This window comes from Musa acuminata, chromosome BXJ2-11, assembly GCF_036884655.1.
Source record: "Musa acuminata AAA Group cultivar baxijiao chromosome BXJ2-11, Cavendish_Baxijiao_AAA, whole genome shotgun sequence".
Taxonomy (NCBI): Eukaryota; Viridiplantae; Streptophyta; class Magnoliopsida; order Zingiberales; family Musaceae; genus Musa; species Musa acuminata.
In genome coordinates, this window is record NC_088348.1 from 6,346,971 (window position 1) to 6,371,422 (window position 24,452).

The 24,452-nt window shown below is 37.2% G+C and overlaps 1 protein-coding gene across 5 annotated transcripts; it reads right to left on the reverse strand.

Annotated features, from left to right (window-relative positions):
- Positions 1–145: 145 nt before the first annotated feature.
- LOC103970668 (ubiquitin carboxyl-terminal hydrolase 26) lies at positions 146–23,749 on the reverse strand. 5 transcript variants are annotated; one of them, XM_009384541.3, is made up of 15 exons: positions 23,624–23,749; positions 20,673–20,915; positions 19,995–20,591; positions 18,676–18,931; positions 17,819–18,528; positions 16,662–16,770; positions 13,354–13,535; positions 11,650–11,934; positions 11,368–11,575; positions 6,339–6,410; positions 2,665–2,898; positions 1,330–1,593; positions 906–1,047; positions 615–822; positions 146–354 (listed from the first exon to the last, which is right to left on the reverse strand). In XM_009384541.3, the coding sequence occupies exons 2-14, from the start codon at positions 20,750–20,752 to the stop codon at positions 719–721; spliced, it is 3,243 nt and encodes a 1,080-aa protein (XP_009382816.2). In that variant the 5' UTR covers positions 20,753–20,915; positions 23,624–23,749; the 3' UTR covers positions 146–354; positions 615–718. The 5 variants fall into 5 exon arrangements, with proteins under 5 accessions (XP_009382816.2, XP_064990324.1, XP_064990325.1 ...); XM_065134252.1 differs by having other exon boundaries at positions 13,354–13,589; XM_065134253.1 differs by lacking the exons at positions 20,673–20,915; positions 23,624–23,749 and adding an exon at positions 19,550–19,650 and having other exon boundaries at positions 13,354–13,589; positions 19,995–20,132.
- Between the last annotated feature and the right edge of the window lie 703 nt (positions 23,750–24,452).

A 24,452-nucleotide genomic window follows, 5' to 3' on the forward strand; every position in this document is an offset into this window, starting at 1 on the left:
TAAAAATCCGTTCCCATGCCCTACGGCTATTTAAAGAGCATTGCCATAGCCCAATAGCACTGTCAGATGTGATGAGCCTCGTGGGAAGGGTCTCTGAAGAAATAATGCACACAAAGAGAGGAGAATCCTAAACAAGTAAAAAAGATAAGTTAAAACTAGTGCTGTGTATGCAAAATTATCAAAAACCCGGCGCTGCTACATACACACAGGTTCTCACATTTCTCTTTTTCTTTCCAAAAATTCCTCAGATTACAAAACACAGGGGTTTGCTTCTAATGATTTGGTTAAACAACCAACATTCGTCATCATCATCATCATCGACTGAGTAGCTAGCTTTGTCCATCAGTCCCCCAACTGAAAAAGAAGAAAAAAAAGAAAAGAAATGAGTTCCTATTGCAAGCGATAACAACACTGATTAAAAAGGTATAAAGTTTTGTTGGATGACTTGCTATTCCGTATGCATGCATCATATGCAATCAATGGTTTGCATCCACACTATGCTGAGAACAGAAATGAGTGTTCAATAATATATAATCCGGGGCAAGCAAATTACTGAAAAATGCATGATTAGCAACTCATTCTGACCAAAGAAGACAATTAGTTATATCACTCACCTCCGCATCTCAACCTAGAAATTCTCAAGGACACCATTCCTGGTGACCACCATCAGATGTGAAAGCACAAGATGCACCCATTCGGTTGAAGAGACAAAAGGCCATCAAGTATCCTCAAAGCTATGAATTGGGACATCTGACGACAAAAGTGTTCCCCGGAAGCCTTCCTCAGCTTGTCTGGAGTCAAACTTCTGTGCTGAAAGTTCATCTGCAAAGCAACCGGTGGATAAATCATCACAAGCAAGTACAAATTTCTGTGAAGTATCTCTCGGGTGTGGTGCAGCTTATTACCGGCTATATCACGATTCTCATAAATCTCAGAGTCAGTGACCCAGAGAACATCTCCTGGAAATATGTTCTTGTCAGCTAGGGTGGCAGAATCACCATCAATCTCTGTGGAACCTTTGTGAAGCTTTTGGTTCTCCTTGACAACCTTTTACAAGTTCAAAAATGATTTAAGACCATGAGTCAAGGGGAGACTTCTCAGTCATAAAAAATTTTGTACCACAAATGTAAATACTAGTCAGCCACAAAAAAAAAGAACAAGAAAAAACACTTGTCCAGGAAATACTAGACAGACGGTAATCTATTCGATTAACCAGGCCCTGCAATGGCAAAAGCCTTGAGCAATTGGCAACCCTGTCTTTTAACATGGAAGTAATCATAAGCAAGACAATTAAATATGATATGCATATCAAAATGTTATTGCGCATACCCCAAAAGCTTCCCAAATCATCATTTTCAACTGGTAGATGGATGTGGTTCCTGAAACTCTTAAGTTGACCGAGTTACCAAATGATGTTTTCCTGGATCGCTTGGAAGTGCGACGATCCGGCTCAGAAGCAGATGCAGAGGCTTCCATGATGGACTTTGGAACTTCCTTTCCACGCACAAGATACACACAAATAGCTTCATCACAATAATTGAGCTTGCGCATCAATTCACAGCTCTCTCTTTCTCCAATACAATAGTCACATGTCTGCATCATAGTATTTCCCAATTAGCAAATAAAAGTGGTCTGCAATGAAAAGCTTACAGCGATCAGCCAGAACTACTAAACATTGCAAAAAATTGCTCAGACTCAATTAACCAGAAAACAGAACTACTGTTTGATTACGACAAACATGAATGACACAGTTTTCAAATTGATTAAACGTCATTTGATGCTCTGTGATCCTTGAATTCTAAGTGGTTCATGCGCTGAATATGCTGTATGAGATAATTCTTTGGTTAAGAAGACAATTGACAACTTTGACTTATATTCAGACAGAAGCAACAAATACAACGCATTTTGATATCAGAAGAAACCTCAATAGATTACTGAAACAACACAAAGAAACGTGGCAGGAAAAATGACATCGTTATAGGTAAATATCCAAAAGTTTTGAATAAATATGAGGGCAAAGAAACAGAGAAGGAATTTCTGAAGGAGAACCAAAAAAAAGGCAAACTGAGAAGTCCAAGTGAAAGAACACTCAGTAGCTGTTGATCAAAGCTAAAACCGACAAAACTAGAAGAACTGATTGCATTGGCCAAAGATTCACAATTGTGAACTTTAAGCAAACAAGATTTTTTAGTATAACACCTGTTGTCAAGAGACAGAAACAGTTGGTTAAAAAGATAAACCAAGTCATATTTGTTGAATGATCAATATCGCATATGATGATTCCAAAATATTTAAATGCATAAATCAGTCATTATTCACTTATCTTTCAAATTTATCGGGATTTGGAACAGAGTTTTGCATAAATATTTAAATGTATAAATGGCTTTTCAGATTGCAAGCAATGATCCTGTAACAATCTTACAAGAAGTCTGTGCAAGGATAGGAAGGTGATAAGCTATCAGACAAAGGTGGATCATACGTACTGTGGACAGAAGATTTTAGTATGCTGCAAATAGCAAATGAACAAAAACCACATGACATTACATGTCATGGTGGAACCACTTGAATAAGGTTCTGCTAATAATTATAATATTAATACCAGGACATGTCTTCATCTCCAATAAGTTATGGATTAATTACCATTAAAATACTTTCCGACTTTACCTCAGGATAAGTTTTAATAAGCAACTTTCTAGCCTCCAAGCCATCATTTGCTTCATCTGTTGAGTGGTCCAAATCCTCATCCGATATTGGCATGTCATCACAGGAACCACTTAATTTAATTGCAGGGCTGCTGAGAACTACAATTTCAGCAGATATGCCTTTGTCCTCCTTAGCATTCCACTCTTCGCAAAATAGTGACCAATCCATCACTGTAATAAGTACTAACCCATCTGTCTGTGGATCATATATAAAGGCAAACCTTAGCATAGTAAGAAAGAAACCCTAACATGTAAGAGTACTAAATAAGACAAGGTCCAAATTGGCAATAAAAAATTATTATGTAAGTAACAAAAAAAAGTACGAATATAGTCATGCATATTGTTTTGCAGCTTATATATTTTATTGCATGATGTTTCAGGGACTATTGTCCAAAGTAGCATTTGAGAGAAAAAGCACTAAAGCAACTAGGTAACTTATCAATAGAAGATCATTATGAAACAAATAGATACCAAGATTATCAAAATAAATCTTGTTGGGTCTACAATCAATCACTATAATCCCAAATGCCCACCATTTAGATTGAGTCAGTAAAACTTAAAAGTGTTGTCATTTTTAATTTTGATTTCCAAAGATCAAAATCCCAGCTCACTAAGAATTTTGTGAAACTAATCTCGACATATATTTTTGAAGGTGAGGTACAGAGATCCCACCATTAAGTGGAAGGAACTTAACCAGTCAACAACAAAGGATCCTACTGAAAGAATTGCCAAAAACAAGAAGCAATGTCCTGTCGTAGATGAGAAAGCTACTTTGTTGCAGCAAAATGACATTGGAAACACACAAAATCCATTCGACGCTCGAACAATATTCAATTCAAATGGAGAATTTAGTAGCCAGAAGGACACAGAATGCAATAGACAATCTTACAACTATTAATCAGGTAAAATTTTTATCAACAGCCACATGATTTATGACATCATAATTACAAAAATATTGGAAACAGATTGGTCCATTCTTTGGCCATTTATGGTTCACAACATTGCACTCTTTTATTAATGTCACCATAGGTCAACTATTTTCAATTATTTTAATTAAGGCTTTGAATACATGTTTCCTAAAATTACAAATCCTAATATTTTCTTCAATAACTTAGGAATCACTAACTATGTTTTAATGTGTGGCTTTCCTTATTAACATGATGGTCTCTCTCAGTCTCTTTTATTCCTTCAACCTCTCCAATGAAATGACCTTTCCAACCAGTGATTTAAAAAGCGCTATGTGCCAAAAGGCGTTAAGGTCCAAAAACGCCCGAGATGCTAGGCGCTCACCCGACCGAAGCAAGAAGCTAAAATATTAAAATATATAATATAATTAATAAATATAATTATTTAAATAAAAATATGATATTAAATTAAAAAAATCTTACAAAAACCACAATATCACATTAACAAAAAATCTCAAAATTCAAAACAATAACAATAATTTCAAATAAATAGAAATTAGTAGTATTAAAATCAAAATAATATATTATTATTCTAATAAATAAAAAAATATTGTTACTAGTATACTGTTAATATACTGTTAACAGTATACTATCGAGTCGATGTGATAAGAGGTAGCAACGAGCAATGGTAGTAGGAGTGGGAGAGGCGAGCGACGACAGTGGTAGCGGGAACAGCGACAGTGACAACGGCAACGGTAGCAGCGAGCAACAACAGCGAGAGCAGTAACGACGAGCAATGTTAGGGTTGGGAAGTCGCGAGAGGAAGGCTAATTTCGGTGCTTTAGTTGGTTCGATTGAACCAACTAAAGCACCGGAGACCGAACCAGACCTAAAATGCTGGTTTGGTCGCCTGGTTTATTAACCCGGGCGCTCGCCCGAAGCGCCCGGTGCCTGGGCTCGGGTGAGCGCCTCTTTGAAGCACGCCGCCTGGAAATGAAGCGAGGCACTCGAGCCTCGCCTCACCCGAGCGCCTATTGAAATCACTGTTTCCAACAGAATGATCACATATTTTTTAGTGATTACTTATTCTTGACGGGTACTGCCTAGAACATATCAAAGACAAAATTAGTGAAGGGTTGTTCCTTTTGTGTGATGACACTCTCTTTTCATAAGGTAAAGCTTCAGATTTAAGGATGCCAAGGCAACCATAGCTTAGTTCTCTCTCTTAAGATGTTAGAGCTTTCCAAGCCAACTAAATGACAGAAAAATGCACAAATTTAAAAGACTAATGTCAGATATATAAGGTCAGAGATATCATTCAATGTGATTCACAATACCAAATCATTCTTCAAAACTTGGTTAAGTTGAATAATAGAAAAGGCTTCAGGTGAATGGTCTAATACCAATATACCATAATATAGTTTTGATAAGATAGAAAAGCAGTTTGTCTCTTGCCAAAACAAGATGGACAATGTTTTACATTACCCACATTTGGACAAAATTTCAATGTGTTCGCCTCGCTTACGAGAGAAATTTGGTAGAATATGAGCGCAAGTTTCAGATTGAAATAATGCTATATTAAATGGTCCTGACTTTCTAAGAAACTCATTTAAGGAACAATGTCTACCAAATGATCTAGTTCAAGGAACAACCTCAGGCATAGTTGCACATGCAATTTGGTTCATACTAATCCAACTTTTAAGAACAGAAGATATGCATGATAAAACAGGACACTAATGCATTCATTACCTGATAAATTCTAGTAGCTTATCTCGAACAATCAAATCTAAACCAGCTCAAGATGTGACTCCCTGATTGTTTGATCTCCCTAGCTCTTGTAAGTCATTCACAATTTCATATTACTTAAGGTTTCTCAAGTTGGTTTGAGATATTAGATTTTACCAAAAAAAACACATTACTGTACAGTCATCTAGTATCGGTGAAGAGATGTAGTAGAGGTGGCAAAGGATTGGATACTTATCAAATACTGAAAACAGCATATGTAGATACAAATGTGCAAATAAAATATTAAAGAGATACTAAATTTTGTAGCTCATATGACAAATGGATTCAAATAGGATTTAAGGTGGATGTAGATGGAAATATTAAGTGAATCAAATATGCCATCAACAAATTATTAACACACCAATTAAAACCTATAAATAGTATATGTTGAATAACAGGACTTCAAAGAGCATATGAGAAACAAAACAAAAGAATAAAAAAATGACAAAGAGAAAACATAAATGTAAATACCAAAACACAATAAAATATATTTTTGATTAGATTAACATAGGTTACTTAATACTTGAAATAAATTTGAAATTCAGATGTCTGAAAATATGTTTAACTCAAACCATAACCATGCCTGTATCAGATGATATTGCATAGCAAAATTCAGATAACATGGAACTACTACCTCTGGACATTTAGGAGATATTATTTGATCAACTTTCAAGGCTATCAAGAAGCCTTCATATCCATCTCTATAAACAATTAAACCGCCTACCAATATTCTAAATGATCTAAAGACCACAAGCACAAAATGTTTTTTAAAAGTTCTAGTGGTGCTAGTTATTTTCTCAAGGAAAAATGAGAACACAAAGAAAGCATCATCAAGGTAAAGTGGCGGTGAGTCATGCAATCTCCTTGTCTATGCAGCAATACATGTATTGTACAATGAAGTAACAAGAGCCATGTAACAGAAAAGGCACAAGACATGTCTACTTACAGTAGACATTTTCTGGGTGATGACACCACGCTTGCAAACTAGTTCAAGAGGCCTTTCGAGCAACCGGGAATGCTGCATATAAAGTGAAGTTATTGAGATTAGGAAAAAAGCATAATAGCTTGTCTTAAAAGTACAAGTCACCTGCTAGCTATGGGGAAAAAATGTTAGTTGGAACACAGCAATTTGAAGTATATATGTGAAACAAAGAAATATCTGATCTTAAGAATTTACCTTACTGACAAGTATTATCATGAAACATATAATAGATATTCCATAAATTGTACTTCGTTTTTAATTAAACATAATGTTACAACAATATCACCTGGTATGCACAACATTGTGTTCCGTGTAGCTCATTAGAAACTGACGTCACCATCTTAACTATGAACAGATGCATTTATTACTAAAATTTCAATCTTAAAATCCACAGTACAAAAGAAAGTATCTATGGTCTCTTATAAAGATACTAAAGGACTAACTAACTAATATCAGTTGAAAATACTAATATAATGTTTGAACAGCTATTCATGGTGTTTTCTTCCAAAAGAACAAATATTCATCCAATCTATTGAAACAACAAATTATGCGCTTTCAAGTATACATCCGTCATTGTAAGATCAGAAGGAAAATTTATCAAAATAACAGAATAAAAAGAAAAATTCACAAGCACAAGTATCAGATATAATGTTACTCCAGACAATTTCAGCAGAACTTTATTTCAACTTACCTATAAGACACCACAAATGTCAACCATAGGGTAATTAAAAAGAATATGCAGACAAGAAGATACAAAAAATACATTAACTTATAAGCACCTTGCAAAGAAAAATGACAAAAAAAATCAGAAATTATTTTATTGACAGCATACAGTTTCAGCTTTCCAGACAAATCCATATCCTATCCTTTGTGGCCAATCAGACGAAATATCATGCCCATTATTTACACAGTGTCAGAAACCTTCTTCCACTTAAAACCTACCTTCTAAAGTTTTTCAACATAATAAGAATAATTGATAATGTCTTCAAACAGATTGGAAATCAAAAAGAGATTATGAAAACTAAAAATGTATCAAAATAACCTTATGTTCTTACAAACCTAGAAATAGAATCAAAATCAAAATCAAAACCTATCATCATCTTTTTAATATATGACACAAGGTTTGCCATATCAATGAACAAGAACGAGTGTCATTATTTTTTAACTCAAAAAGGCCATCATTGTCTGACATTGATGCAAGATTTTTCGAAACAACATACAAATACCCTTCAATCCACACGAGTAGGTTTATGGGTACAATTCCCACGACACTTAAGGAACATAAATTTAATTGGTTTCCCGAATTGACAAGCATAAAGGATGACGGGTACCTTCTTGTCATTATCATTAATACTCCAGCATTAAGTATGTGTCAGAAATGCCATACCTTTGCTTCATTAATTGCTGGGAAATTTTATACATCATAAAGTTCTATATTGAACAAAATTAGGCATCTTTCTAAACAGAACCATGATGTCTTCTGGACAAGACTATTTCTTTTCTCTTGACTGATTTATTATTCTTTGTGGTATGGCTCACTGAAATGAAGATCCGACACCAACAATAGACACAGCCAAGATTTTGATTTCCATTAGCAAACTCTATGCCAGTAACATATCAGCATGATATAGAATGAACCCCCTTGCCAACAAATACATGCTAAGATAATGCAAAAATGTATATAGCACAAATGCAAACATAGCATGAAACCATCGTACCACCCAATACTACATGAAACGGGTGGTACGTACCAGTCTATCAACAAATAGACGGACAAGCCTATTTTTGGCAGTGCTCAATTAAGGGTAGGTGTACAGATCGGTACACCTCCTATACTGGCCAATATGGCCAAAACTCGACTGTTACTGATCAATACAGATCAGTAACAGTAGGAATTCGATTGTTGGGCCCTATTTTGACCCTTTAAAACCTCCCTCTCCCCCCTCTTTCACTCACTCTCAGCCACTTTCTTTCTCACTTGTTCTCACAATCTCACTTGTTTAATCTTCCTAATCAAGGATTAGTGAATCTCAACCTCTTGATTAAATAAAATATGAATTGGGACATGGAATTTCTCTCTAGTTAAGGTATTTAGCTTTCTTCAATGGACTGTGCGACAAAGTTGTTCCTTGACCGATCCAAAAAGATAAATTCAATTTTTCATCCTTATAACTAGAACTTATATCCATTTATGGCTTAGATACACTTTATTTAAATATAACTTCTACACCAAAAAAATTAGGAGAAAAAAAACCTAAAACAGGAATTTATTTTGAATTTCATGCCATTTTTCAGCCCTTTTTTTGGTTTACCAGTATGTACCCATATATGGTACTGTGTGAGTCCAATACAGGATTGATATGCCCGGTCAGCTCGATATGTGGTCCTTGCATGAAACCTCATGTCACTGACATTATGCACAAGGATTTCCCACAAATCCAAATCATGGCATAAGCATAATTTCATGACCATGAATTATCACATATCCACACCTTTTTTGTAGTTGTGGTTTTCATAAATTTTCTCTTCTTAGCTCACAATGCCACCAATTTGGCAACTGCTAACATAAACACCTTCTAATCAAATAATTCCATCAATGATATACCCTCTCTCGGTCTAGATTAAATTTGACTGTCTGATGGTTGTATCGCTACTCATTGTGTGCTGCTTCTCAAAATGCAACAACCCATGTTTGTGTTTCTGCAAAAAACTGGGACCCACAAACTCTTGCTGCAACCATTGTGACTTATGTTCATGTTGGCAAGATCTTGTGACATGGGATCTCCAGGCTCATTTTACTTAGGTATAAAATGAACCCAACCTTAGATGACCATCATCATCACATATCTTAACCATGCACTTTCTTGCACCACCTCTCCTCTCTCGCCTTTCCATTTGAAGGCATCCTGGTGCCACCAACATCCACCAGAAAATTACCTTGGCTATTTAAAATTTTAGGAGCATCCCTCTTTCTCTTTAGTGTCTTATGTGTATTGTGTTACATACAAGGTCTAATCCTGTTCCAAGATAAATCACAGGGGTGATTAAATTGGGCTATAGCTCAACCTCAATGACCAGATAAGTTAGAGATCTTATGCCAGATAATTAGCTTGTTGGTTCCATCGTTGTATCGGGGCCTAATATTATAAGGAACCAATTGAAGTCGGATTGGGCCATTTCACAAATTCAGAAATTTGGAAGCATATGGTCCATGAGTTGTAGCAGAGACTAATTTTGCTTGACAAGTCCCATCCATGTGTTGGACAGACATGGAGAAATAATATAGACCCATATCCATGGATCTTAAATTCTTAATTTTTCTAAATTCAAGAACTTCAATGAAAACATTCATTAACAACAATATCCTCTAAACAGATTATGGTGCCAGTTTTCATTATGGTTTGAAATTTTGTTTATTGGACCCGTAATTGTCCTATGCAGATGGGTACACTTCCGGTATGTAACAGCATACTGATTGGCAATGAGAAGGAGGAACAAGGAGAGGAGGGTCGGTGTAGGAGGAGATGAGGAGGATAAGGAGAGGAATCGAGTAGGAGAATCACAGAGGCATGGAGGAGGAAAAGAAGACCTACCAGCTGGGCAGGCAAGCAGAGGCAGCAATGAGCAGTTGGTGTGAGAGAACCCAAAGAGACCGACCATGTGAGCGAGTAAGAGAAGTTTGCATAAAAGACAGCAACAACTATCAAATTCTTTGGAAAAAACAACCCTCAAGCCACCCTTAAGTGCACTTACCGTCCATATCAGGTCGTCCATTATCGAGCTAGTAATCTTGACATCAAATTAGACCAGGCTAAAAGCCTTGGACTGTGTGCCGTTCTAGCCTTAAATTGGTAAATACCACCTCGCACCTACCAGTCCAGGCGAAATTTTAAACCTGGTTTTGATAGTACAATACTACAATCTTCTAAAAGAAGAATCCCAAAGACTTCAAAGAACTTTGACCATTTTTCATATTTTCATTTCAAATAAATGTGAATTAGTCCACAGGAGAGGAGAGTAATTTGGAACCAAAATTTACATAGCCCTGTGCACAACATTAAATAATATCATAAAGAAACTGTCAAGAAGTGTTGATCGAAGGAACAATAATGCTGCTGGCTATATTTGGAATAGGAAAGGAGAATAAAAAAATTTGTGAACAAAGCCAGTGAAATAAAAACCAATATAAATCACCTATAACCAGACTAATTTGGCCACAATCGAAAGCATTATGAGATTAAAGTGAGGGAAACAAGCTTCATGCACATGCATGAATGTAGCCATGAGGTAACCTTAGTCATGCTTTAACTAACAACAGGGAACACATCAAAAAAGAAATTTTTGATCAATTGCATATTCAGTTTTTTTTTCTATTGACTGAAAATGTTAGCATTTTTTTTAAATGCCTTACTTTTTCATAAGTCAAACATTTCATGGATCATTATAGCATATATCTATTATGTCAATCTCAGAGTGTTTCATATAGCAATATGTACAGAAGTCATGGATTAAAGGTCCTTCCCCAATGGAATCACTAAGAGTTTCACTTATAGAAGATTAGATGGGTTTCCAAAATGTCATTATTAGTCATACAACATAAAATCTTCCAGAAACAAAACACATGCAAACCTCTTAGTATTATAGACAAAGAAACTCCTTCAGTCCTGGAGATCCTACAAAAAAATGTTTCCATGGATTCTTTTTGCCGTTTTGCATTAAAATTTATTTATAATCAGAAATATGTTTTGATAAATACCGATAAGTTACATGAGATATTTCCCAAACAAAACTCCATCTGATCTAAAACTCATAAATATCCTCATTATCAAAAATTTTACATTGCTTCCAATCTTACACCAAACAAAGAAAAAATTTGTAGAAGACAACCAAACCTTTTAAATGTAAGCTACACAAATATTAAGAATGATTTCCTAATCACAATATATGATATATTTTACAGGCATAAAGATATGCATTAAAGCTAACAGTTTACCTTCTGACATACAAGTGAATCAATGATCACTTCTAGATTTTCAGGTTCTGCACAAGTAGAGACATTTTTTCCAGTTGCTGTCAGATAAGCCCTCCATTTTGCTAGCCATGATGAAGGGACTAAGAAGTACTTGCATCCAGGGTGAAGTGCAAAAGTTTTCGCCGTAACCAACTTCTCATGATTTTGTCGTTGCTTAAGCTTGGATGCTCTGCAAAGTTCACTAAAATGTCAACTGGGAGCAACCATCACAAGATCAATATAAAACATAAAACTCCAACTTACCTAAGGCAATCCTCCATGCATGCAACTTCCTTCAATTCCCTACTGCAAATTTCACATGGCTCAGAATCAGAAGAGAATGTTGAAAAACCCAATAAGTCATCAGATCTGGATGAAATGGCAGTCTCAAAGAAAAATATCCAGAGGCTCTCAGGAACCAGCACGCGCTTTGCCCCAGCAGCTTGTTCTGGAAGAAGGTTTCCATGAGAGCATCGAAGGGGAGCCGTCGGTCCAGAATCAGTGGGACAAGGAAAATCAGCATTTTTTCTACGCAGCCACTGTACCAACCTTTTTACATGAATTTAGATTTTTTGTTAAAATCAACATTCTCAAGAACAGAGGACTGTCTAGATTAAATAAAGGTATAAAGGCACGATCTTTTACTAGTCAACATCCTAAAGAAGTAGCCAACATTAGCCATGGGATATTCAGAAATGTACCTTGCTATGCAACTAGTGAACAGGTTTACTCTCCCTTCTCTTATTCAAAATCCATGTGTTAAAGTTCTAAAGTTCTAACCCCCTCAAAGAAACTCAGTCTAATAAGAGGGCAAAAACCATTATTTACATTGATATAGACAAACCAAAACAGTTGTAAAAAGTCCATTTCAACTCAAACAGTGAACAATTTGAATGAAAGATCAGCACCATTGAACATGATCAAAGGTACTTGTACTGCTCAGCAATAAAAATTCAACTCTTTCTTGTGTTCTTACCGATGAATGCATCGACGGAAATAAAAAAGATCTTAATGTGGACATAGTGCATGAACATACAAGGTAGAACATGTATTCTAAAAACCCAAAACACAAAAAAAAAGACTAAATTATGGAGATGTGCTATGCAGTCATGTGCTCGGACTTGCCTTACAGTGGCCTCACAGAGGCAATTGGTGGAGCAGCTGGATTCCCCAAGTGTAGACTGCTAATGGTGCCCATACATAGTGTGTCAATCATGCATGTGAGGCCACCGCAAAGTTCCCATGTGGCTTCCTAGAAACCGTCCAGACTATCCAGATGATTTTAACTCACAAATTAAATCAAAACATTTATTCTCATAGCATTGAAGTTCATTTCCGAACCAATTGATGAAGGCAGAAGAGATGCTTTGCTGAGACAATTTCTCGGGTGAACAGGCCTTATGAGTGGGAGATCAAAAGTATACTTCGACCTTGTTAGGTTGTTAACTGAACAAGCATGGAAATCATGACATGTCCAAGGGATCATATTCTAGGAATTCAAGCCATAATAAAAGAAACCTCACCTTAATTTTTAAAATTTTAATCTGTGACATACCAAACATTAACCATTTGATTATGATGGTACAACAAATAACTTGTTAAGCGTAATCAGAAAACAAATCTCATATGCAACTGTTGGCATCAATTTTGGTTTTGAAAGTTTTTAACTGACAATATATGAAGTCAAAATAATGACGTAGACATCTCAGATCAGATGAAGACACGACACAATAGGCCTTGAAGATGCTGCACTTAATATACTTTTAGCTTAAAGCTTAGACTTAAATACTGACAGAGATTAATGAGCCCAGGCTTCTAGCATCTTTGTCAAAACACCAAGAGAGAAGCACTGGATGAATGGGACAGACCAGAATTTAATGAACCAAAAGAGCCTAATACAAGGATTGAACCAGAAGTACAAAAAATCACCTTAGAGAAAATAAGGAATACCATACACAAGCATCTTACCATGCCCTAGATACATAATATGAAGGGCCATCTGGGCAATTTCCAGCAAGGGCTGCTTCTGCAAGTTGCTTTAAGGAAGCTTTCCGATCACGATAGTCATCTGCACATACTGCATTTTTTGCCTCATCTCTTAAACAATCAGCGCAAACATCATTGCTGGTCAATGTTGGGCCCCCTCCATACTGTTTAGGTGCAGATGAGAGCAACCAATAGGAAATGGTGCAATAAATCAGAAACTATGGACCCAGTCAGTAGCAAAAAATATATGCCTTGGCAATGGTTCAAATAATGGAAAATTTTAAACAAGCAGAAAATAGTCGGTATAGCTGAAAAAGATGTAAAGATAAGGGCATCAGAAAATCAAATGCAGCATTCTTTATGATGTATTCCTCAGCCATGGTGTGCTTAATGCAAAACATGAATATTAGTGCAGCCAAGAATGATACTGGAGATCCACAAAGAAACTATTATCCTCTGTAGCACCATCATCCACATGGAGAAATATTACCTTAGGTCATGCAAGTATTCTGGCATCAAAAGCAATATCATTCAATGAACCAGAAGAGCTTAATACAGGAACTATCTGCAGTAGCTGTTTTAGTCACTGGGAGCATTGAAATACCAAATCTTGTGAATTATTACACATCTCAAAAGAGCAAAAATGCAGGTTCAACTACTAGGAAACACTGATCTAACAGAACTTGCATAAGCTTATTATAATTGTTATAAGTCTAGACTCTAGAGTAAAACGCAGAGTGAACATAAAGCAACATAAAAATTATTTCCAGTTACAAATTTTCCGATCTTTTTGTCTGCCACTAACTTATTTACATCCATAAATCTATAGGTCTAAGAGAGCATTTCAGGCATGCCACCTGGCTCAAACTTCAGCAGAACTGGTTCAAGCTGAACTGTGATGTGAACTCAAATAGAGAGGAAGGTATTGATTTTGTGTTATGCTATGATACTGGTGAACGGCTTTTTTGCTGGGTGCAGCTTCTTGGAGCAGCACAGCATATTGTACCTGGAAGCTGCTGCTACAGGGAAGATCTTGTGGCTTTGAGAGAGGAGGTGAGCCGGATATGCATTGAATCTGACTCTGAGTCCATTTTTTGTATTCTACAGGGAAGCTCCCAACCAACCTGGAGTATCTTAACTGTAACTAAAGTCATAGTTTTGCTCTTAAAACAGGTTGCTCAATTAGTGATTACCCATGTTTAGGCAACAGAGTTGACAACTTGGTTGGTGAATGACACCAGGTGTTCAAGAGGTAGTCAATTTTAATGAGGGGAATAGCCCTCTGATCTTCTTTTGTTAATCTCTTCTGTTAGAAGGGGCAACTTTAGTAATTTTAAAAACTAATTTACATCCATTATTCCCAATCCCTATGACGAACTTTAATCTAACCAGTGGTTTAAATAGGCGCTCGGGTGAGGCGAGGTCCGAACGCCTTAGGGCTGGCTCAAGTGGTGCGCTTCAATGAAGCGCTCGCCTGAACACAAGTGATGGGCACCTCGAGCGAGCGCCTAGTTAAAGCAAAGCTAGCTTAGTTGGTTCGATTGAACCCATTAACCCTACTTCGTGTGCAGCCACCACTTCCTCTACCGTCGATCCACGGGATCAACGCTTCCTTTGCTACCGACCAATAGGTACAAAGGTCTGGCTTTCGTGCGTAGTTCCTCCGCCGTTGCTGCTTCCGTGTGCAGCTCCTTCCACCGTCGACGGAGAGGACCACAGCTTCCTCCGCCACCGACGGACACATCTAAAGCTTCTTCCGCCCATGACGTCACCATCCGCAACTTCCGTCGCCATCGTTCAAAGTTTTCTCCGCAGTAGCTACTATCGTCCATAGCTTCCTCCGCCATCGCTGCTATCGTTTGAAGTTTCCTCTACCACTGCTGGTGTCGCCCACAGCTTCCTTCACCATTACTATAGTCGTCCGAAAGTTCATCATCGCCACCCTCTCCTTCCCACTTTCCACCATCGATGACTCTTTTCTCCCATGTAACTACTAGTGGATTAAATACTATTTATCAATTATGTTATATTTTTTTATATTTTAATATTTCAAAGCGTCTCGCTTCACTCGCACGAGTGCCTAAGCGAGAGCTTAGCACCTCGAACATTTTGAGACCTTTGTGCCTTTTGGCACCTATCATTTTTTAAATCACTAAATCTAACAGTCATAAACTACCTATCATTCCAAAATAACTTCCAAAAAATTTTTAGCCATAATGGCAAACAATTGCACCTAATGATAGGCCTTGTAATGACAACAACATCATGCTAGACTTATGATCTTTTCTTGTAAGTTGTAATTTCAAACCATGATTATTGTACAACCCAAAACATTATGGTACGAACGGTATGTACCAGTCCGGGCACGGCGCGATACACGGACCACCCCCATTTCGGGCGATCTGATTAAAATAGTAAAAAATCAAAAAGTGGTGGGCCCCAATCCATTTCAGCATTAAAAAAGAAAAAAGGGCAAATTACAGCTTACGAATATGAGCCCTCTTCTCGCGTACGATGCTGCAGCCCTCGCCGCTGTAGTGCTGCAGCATCACTGCCTCTTTGCCATTGTAATGATACCGCTGCCGCTTCAACACTACCGTTGCTGCTTCCCAAGAACACTGTCATTGCACTTCTTCTCTTCTTTCTTCTTCTTCTTCCTTTTCCTTCTTCCTCCTTCCTTTCTCCTTCTTCCTCCTTTGTTCCTCCACTGTCCCCCTTCCTCTTCACCCTCTTTTTCTTCCTTGTCAAAACACTAGTATGCACCAGCATACCATGTGTTGGTACACCGGTACAGATCGATAGTGCACCGTTCCAGCAGATTGACAAAACAGGTTTGGTACCCGAAAAGGAAAACCCTGATTTCAAATAAGTCTAGCATGATGAACAGCTTTTTTATCATAAGCTTTATTTGTCACTGCAAGTTCAATTATACATTAATGGTGTCTGGAAATTTAATTAGATATTTAATAAATATATGTACATACTACATATATGTATATCTAAAGATAGTTATTTATTATCTTAGATTTACTGTACGCAAGACAGAGACAGCCAGCATATATTGACAAAAACTATTCGCATCTGAATAACAGTGGAACTATGCATTGGAAATAGGTCAAAGAGACTAACAAAGAACACCAAGAAAAAAAAAGAGCATAGAAGTTTACACATGACTATATCATGTAACGATTTAAGTCTATGGAACTGAGAAATTAAATAAGGCATACAATCATGCTAATAGCAAAAGGAGCAACAATCATGTTAATAGCAAAAGGAGCATATTCGCGTACGTGAGAAAACAGCATCTGCCAAGCTGTATTTGACAGCCGCTTCATGGAAGTCACTTTTGCAATAGGAATTTTTCCGTGTACACACTGAAGTGTGCTGTTGTCGATGCAACTGCAGGAAACAGAAATCCATTATAATGACAGCAGAAGCACAAATAATTAAGGTTTGATTAACTGTAAAAGCAATGAAAAAATAGCCACAAGTTTATTTATTTCTGGACACAAAATATTTCCTTTTTCCTTCATCCTTTGCATAAAAATAATAGATTCCAATAAAATAATATGATTCAACCTCAGGCCCTTTTGAATGTAGCAGATAACAGCAGAGCTTAAAATTGATGCGTATCTGTATCATAGGGGCTCGTAATGTACTATGCCCACAAAAATAATTAAAATTTTAACTAACATAAACAATCATAAATTATAATAGATTCATGAAAATTCTACTATGCTGAAATGTGCAACCAAAAGAATCATTATGCAGCAAGGTAATCTAAGAGCAACCAAAACTGCAATCCTAAAACAACAGTTCTATTTAAAATACTTAGTTACACAGTGACATAAAATGATGCTTACACATGAGACGCACAAAAGACACAAGCAATTAAAATTACTTTTAAGTAATACTCAGACAAACTAACCCATAAATCAGGATGCAGATTTTCTTCCTACCAATTCCAACTTCAGTCAATTAAATAAATTAGCATTGTCATCATATGATAACCAGTAATGTATACAGGAGATATCTGAAACTACCTACACCTGAAGACACTGCACATGTTTATTAAGGGACTTTGACAAAGATAAGTGTGTTTACAACCAACAAAAAGGAATATCCTGCATATTGTTTTAAGAAACTTTTTATCATATTCATATATGTCATTATCAAAATAAAAGAAAAAATTGCCACATCCAGTTTTCATATATTGAGGGATAAATTATAAGCAATTTTTCTGAAGTTTAAATATTATATGTTTAGCACAAAAGGTAGAATTTCATTCACTGCGATTTTTTGGAAAAAGAAAACAAGATGTGTATCAACTTTCACTGTTAAAATCAGAAAACAAATTTGTGTCTACAGTCTTTACAATCGTATAAAAGGGAGTCAACAAGTTTCCAAAGGGTCATACTGCAACAAACTAAAGTAATTCAGAACTTACGGAGGATTAATACTATCAGCCCATAGACGAAGCCACTCCACTGAAATCCAAAAATATGAATCATCAAGTAGGTCAGCAGGGGCTTTCGAGAGAACCAACTTCACTTCCTCACGTCGTTCAGTTATATATGCAACCTGACTGTCTTTTCTCTTTTGGTATTCCTCACAAGCACTTGCATAAGAGGCATTTAAAGTTTGAATCTCTTCATAAAGATAGGATGGAAGAGAATTGCTTCTTGCCTCAAGATCCCTCTTATTGATCTTGTTCAAGTTGTCTTTGTTTTCTTTCTCAGTTCTAAGATTATACATCAACATATATGCATCAGTTGACGAAAAGAACTCTTCCTGCATTAAGGCATGGAATTCTGAGGTGTGTAGATTATCATCTACAAGATTACCGATGGAAGCAGATTCCAGTGGCCCAGAATAAGCCAGCTGGGCCTTTGTATGGGACTTAGTGTTTGAGACTTCTCCAAAAGGGTGACAGCCCAACTTAGACACATGCTCATCATCGAATTCCCACCAGTGCCCACTGTTTTCATCTTTAATATGGGCCACATAGTGGCCACTATTAACAGCAGTACCCTTGTGAATCAGAATTGCTGAAAGCTCATAAATCAAACCTGACTGGGAGGGATTTGATAACCTTGTTCCCATGTTCAACCATCTTGGAAAACTAAAGGCTGAAGTTATTTTTTTCTTAGTTGTTGTCTGCAGATGAACAAGCAAATAACAAGAAATTAGCAGTAAGAGCTATGCCATGTGACATGCACCAAAATGAAAAATCAACTTGTAAGCAGTAAAAGAGAAATTTAAAAAACAGAAATCAAAATTTGCCAGTAGGTAGTGAGATGGCACCTTTGGGAGGAAAACATAACGTTTTAACTGGAAATTGAGCACCTGAGGAAGTGAACGAAGTTTAATGCAACGTGTAGCATCAACTCTTTTGCCACATGAATCACAGAAATACTGATTTTCTCCATTCAATTCTTCCAGAGTTAGGTAATCATCTAAACTTTCATCTAAATTGTTCAACCCCTTTATGTTCAACTCAAGCTCATAAAAGTCTTCCATTTTTGAAGATGCTTCAGAATCTTTACCACACACTGAGCACCTTCAAAAAAGATATCATTAAATTTGATTCAATTTTTGTTGCAATATGATAGCATGACTAATCCAAAGAAAGAATTGCCATTTCATGGTATGAGAGTATGTTGATACCTATTTAGCATACTACGAAATATATCATGCCAACTTGTCACCTGTTCCAACTAGCTAAGAGTTTGACGAATATACATCATCTGAAGAATATGTAAAGGTAATTTTCCTACTCATACACCACCCTTCGGGAACATTATTCCAGAATATGTAGGTCCATTCTGACCACAGAACCATGGACATATACTTTTGGACTTAAGTCTTGCTCAATTTCATACCAAAGAGAAAAGGCATTCAAATTTCAAATCATTTGATAATTTATACATCAATCACAACTTATAAATGTAATAGCTAAATCTATAAACCACAGCACTCAAACAAGAACTATTCAGTCTACAAGGAAAAGCAGAACTCATGTGCTCCAAATTCATGTATGGTAGCATTTCAATATTCACTATACTAAAATGAAAAACTCGAAATGAATTTTTTTAAAAAAGCTGCAAGAATCTAGCAGCAACAACCATCTCTAGCCAATAGCAGAAAGAAGTTGACATTAGATTAAGTTCTGACCCACTTTTTCTTTAGCATTATGGCAATGGAAGGCAAAACACCAGTATGAAGCCAACAACAGGAATATAAATCATCATCATAAAGCCCGGCATCATTTCCCGCTTCCTGGTGAGAGTTTTATCATTGTAAGTTATAATCAACCCTATCCGGATGCATATTAATATGGGTATAGCTAATGAATATGTGATAAATCCAATGAACTTAATGACAAAACTGAAAAATACAAGTATATAACAGTAGTTCATGAACATTTTTTAGAACAAACAACACTTTAAATTGCACCACAAAACCAAAGGACTAAACAAGGACATATGGTAAAAGGCACTAAACAAGGGCAGAAAATTAAAAACATTATGAACAACAAGAGCTAACTCATCACCACAGAAAAAGTCCAATCAAGATTTTGGAATAAAAGTACAAACATAGAACTAAGGAACCCATCCTCTTACCGGGTCACATGTGATACACGCCCCCGGAATAAATCTTGCACCGCAGTTTTAGCATTGGCAACCTGTGAATGACTTAAAGACCGTTCCAATAAAGAAAGAAATAAGGTAAGAAATTCATGACTATCCTGCTGAACACCATTGTCCAGCTCCAAGGTTTTAATGAATGGCGCTGAGTCAATAAATGACATTTTGCTGGAGTGCAGCTGTGCAAATAACCTTGCAAGCTGATCCAAGACAGGATGTTGCTTCAAAAAGTCAGGTTCAACAGAGAATATGCAAGTGCGAAATGATGTATTCATATAAAGGCATTGAAGTATGCTGTTAGCATAGCAGGTGGCGCCCAAATTAGTCAGGCCAGCTGGAGTATCTGTTGAAGAACGAAGATCCTTGCAAGGATTTGGACCAAGAGAAAGGATGATTTCTGGCATCCTTTGCCATAATCCAGTTTTCCTTGTTCCATTAGGTGGTGGAATCAGCCCACAAAAGCAATTAGGGGAATCTTTTGAATTTCCACGGCAACCTTGACAAATAGGCTTTAATACAGAATAAAGCCGCCTTATATCATCTTTGGTAGCTGCACCAGTTAAGTGTATTTTCCTGGAAAAATAAGGCAAGTCACCAGCAAGCAAAAAGGGATTTAAGTTTTCAGTTATTATCCTGTGGAAAAAAGAAAAGAACCTCAGAGTCACAGAGGATGCATCACTGCTGTCTTCGGATTTTTGCCTCTTATTCTTGTTGCGAGTATTCGGTCTACTCATTGTACTGCAAATTTCACTTCAAAAACTATGTTCTGATGAGCATTCTTCATTTGAAGGCCAAAAGATTTGATTAATTCATCGTACGCCAAGCACACAACAGGTATTTTAAAGATGGACCAATGCCACAATGCCAAATCAGGAACTGTGAACCAGCCAAATATACCTGGATGAACATAGCAAAAGAAAGTTAATTCCAGAATAATTATAAAGACAAAAGGATCAAAGGAAACGATTGTAAATGGCAACCAGGAACATGAAGAAATAAACAGAAGAGAGAAAAGAGAAGAACTGTGCTAAATACTCGAGATAGAAGGCATCACAGAACGAGCATAAGAGAAATGCAGTTAACCTGTTCTAATACAATATAATGTTTCTTTCACTTTTTGGTGGGAGATTTTAATTTGACAATCTGTTGAAAGCCTAGTTTAACTACAGTTGAAGAAAAGTTGGAAGTATGGAATGTTTGAAAGGGGAAAAAATTACCAGAGGCATTTCTAGCTTATCATTTACCTAAATTTTATTCCTTGATACAGAATGGATAAAGGAAGGGCCGAAGGGGATAAGGGGAGTTAAGCAGATAAATTTTGACTGCTAAAAAAATTTGTGCACAGAATACATACAGAAGGGATAAAGGGAGAGATGACAAAAACTTGCTTTCTTTTTCTTTCCAAGAGATAACAAGCCCACTTGGTTCAGAGAAATCTCCCAAAAAGGAATTAATTTGCAGGTCTATGTGCTCAAGAAGCAGGACTTCAATATAGCATGTATATCAGTAGGCATCAGAAAATGCCTGCCTAGGTTGAATGGAAGGTAAAGCAGTGCATATGCCCATATAACAAAACTAAGAGAGAGAGAGAGAGAGAGAGAGAGAGAGAGAGAGAGGCATGTTTCAGGAGCCCACATCACAGGGTCATGGCCAGCATTCAGACAAGTCATCTGTTGCAACCAGTAGCTGGATTGCTGAATGGAGAAGCCTCAATGTAAGACAACAAGCAAATTCTAATCTCAACAGAAATTAAAATGCTTGATCTTCAGCATTTTTCTCATCAATAACATTAAGACAAATACTTCAGCTAAACGGTTCTATGGCATGCATTGATTGTTGCAAACCAGTGAGCCTACAAAGTTATTAATACAAAAATTACCTAAGCTTACGTTTTCTTAAAAGGAAATAACCTTTAACGTTAGCACAATGTGCCTTGCATTAGTATTTTCGTCGTGACCAAACAAAGAAAAGATAGAGCATTTATGAGATAGTGCCATGATAAACATGATAAAGTTGCTCATGTGCATCGTGCATGAAAAAAGTGCAAGTCATAGAAATAGCATCTTTGTATGCAACGGTAAGGCTGCATATATTGCATGACTCTGTTGGCAAGAGCACAATTCACTAGGCTTCCCTTCTTTAATGGTTGTAATATGAGATCTGAGCTATTAAAGAGTGCTATATTTGTTACAGGTGTTGATATATGTAAATGGTTTTTTTTTCAAAAATGAAACTATTTTGTCTTGATTTCAAATACAAATTGAGTTGGACTAAAAAAGAGTGGGAACAACTAGATAATACAGTTAACATAATAAAATTTTCAACGGTATTCAGATCTTCATCAATGTCATCATAATTATCCTTCCAAGCATAGCAGTGGTAACATGATTGTGGGTCTGGAGAAGTATTTGGTTATAATTCTGAAAACTCAAAATGACATGTGATTCTAGTTATTTTATGCTAGTTAATGGGATTAATGAGAGACTCGGCTACTTTTGGATAAACAACCTAAATTGAAGAAAAACTGCCACATGTATGTTTGCCCCCACTACAAAAATTCCCATGCAATCTAGTTATGTGGAAGCCACAATGGCGTATAGCCACTATAAATTTCCCACTTGATGTAGTTAGGTGGCAACCACATTGGTCTATAGCCAAAGAACAAAATGACAAACACTCATTTGTTCAATATATAGGAATCTGACCGATCTTGAACCAATGCAAATCCGAGATAGTCCAATTAACACACGATTTACTTAATTAGCTTTCTTTGTTCCTTTTTAGTGATAAGGTAAAGAACCCATATGCCTCACTCGGTGACATTCTTCGTCCCAATTCTCTGCTGAAATCTTGATGTACAATTTATCTAAGCAGAATGTGTGCATTCTATATCCCCATCCTCCTTTTGTTAAAAGGATCAACAATTTAACAAAACCAGGAATACCTATATGAATGATTCACCACCCCTTCATTTCGCCGGCATCACTGCCACATCAAACATAGCAACATTCTCATGTTATGCCCTCCCTCAAAACTTGGCAACCAAGAGATCACCTGTTACAAGAGGCTTCCACAGCATTACACCGCCTTTCTTTGGCTTGGTACAATCATGTCACAAGCCATGAATGACAAATAAAAGAGACCGAATATGCATTACGAGGATATAGTATCTTGATTTTTACTCGGACTTCAACTACACCGAGTTGAAACCCGTTGTCTAGTCAGTATGCTTCTAAAAATAAACAAGATAAAGAAAGAAACAGAACAGGTTTTACTGCAAGAACTCAATCTCCGATCGTTAGCAACAGTTGAAAAGAAGAGGGTAACGAAGACCTAATTCTAACCCACGAAGGCCAGCAAGAATGGGTCATCGGCAAGTCTTTCTCGATCATAACGTACTGAAACACCAAGAAAATGGTAGTTCTGTCGAAGAATAAACCAAAAGGAACAAAGAAACGATATGAACACGATTCTTGCGAACCCTACGAGTGAAACAGACACCGTACGAAAAGAACTGCCAAGAGATCGATTGATCGCCAAGGAAAACGACAGATGGGTTAAGATCCCACAATCCGTCGGAGTAAAGATCCAAGAAACGAGCGAACCTGGTGGGGAATGCGATCGCCAAAACCCTCCTTCTCCCGAATTCCCAAAAGCCGGAGCCGAGCGAGGGAGAAAGGCGAGAGACGGGGGAGAGTACAAGAGGCTATTAGGAGAAACACCGATTCGGGGTAACGTCACCGGGGGTCAGCCGTGTGGGGGCGGATATAAAAGGGCGGAGTCCACGGCCGAAATGACGGGAATGCCCTTATCACTGCGTGGTGTACTTGGATGAGTCGACATGGCGCCATTGGCGAGCCTGTCGAGGGGGTCGGTGGAGCGGGAAAAGCAGCGGATCCAAACCCGAGCGAAGTAAACGCGTTCCTTCGTCTCACCGGGCGACTCAAAGGAAGCGCGAACGACGGGATTCTTCTACGCAATTACAAACTTGCCTCTGTCTCTCTACACAATACCCCAATTTACCCGTCGGACAAGTGGAAGAATCTTCGCTTGCGAACACGCACCACGAAAGCGTTCCTTCGGTCACCCATCTGCGCGTTACCCGTACGATCATTGGCTTTAATATGGGACCCACACAAGATTGACGTTTTGTGGTTTTTGGGTACGCTGCCAGAGCAGTAGTATACGTGGCGCGGGAACACACGTCGGATGTAAACGCCGTCATTGACGGTAGCAACAACGCTTTGAAACCGTTAGCGTCGCCGGGAGATGGGGGTTACAAATTAGGTGATATTTTGATGCTTTTACAATAATATTATTCGAGTATATTTTTTATTTTGTGAAAATTAGTCTCGAGTGTTGCGATTATTTATTTTTTTTTATTTTACCCAATACACGAATCATATTTTGGGTGAAGGGAAAATTTGAATTGTT

Coding starts and splice junctions, on each gene's coding strand:
- LOC103970668 (XM_065134252.1), bottom strand. CDS start 20,752: ATGAGTAGACCGAATACTCGCAACAAGAATAAGAGGCAAAAATCCGAA. Junction 18,932..19,994: donor CGTGTATCACATGTGACCCG/GTAAGAGGATGG, acceptor TCTTTTTTGAAG/GTGCTCAGTGTGTGGTAAAG. Junction 2,899..6,338: donor TCACCCAGAAAATGTCTACT/GTAAGTAGACAT, acceptor TATGATCCACAG/ACAGATGGGTTAGTACTTAT.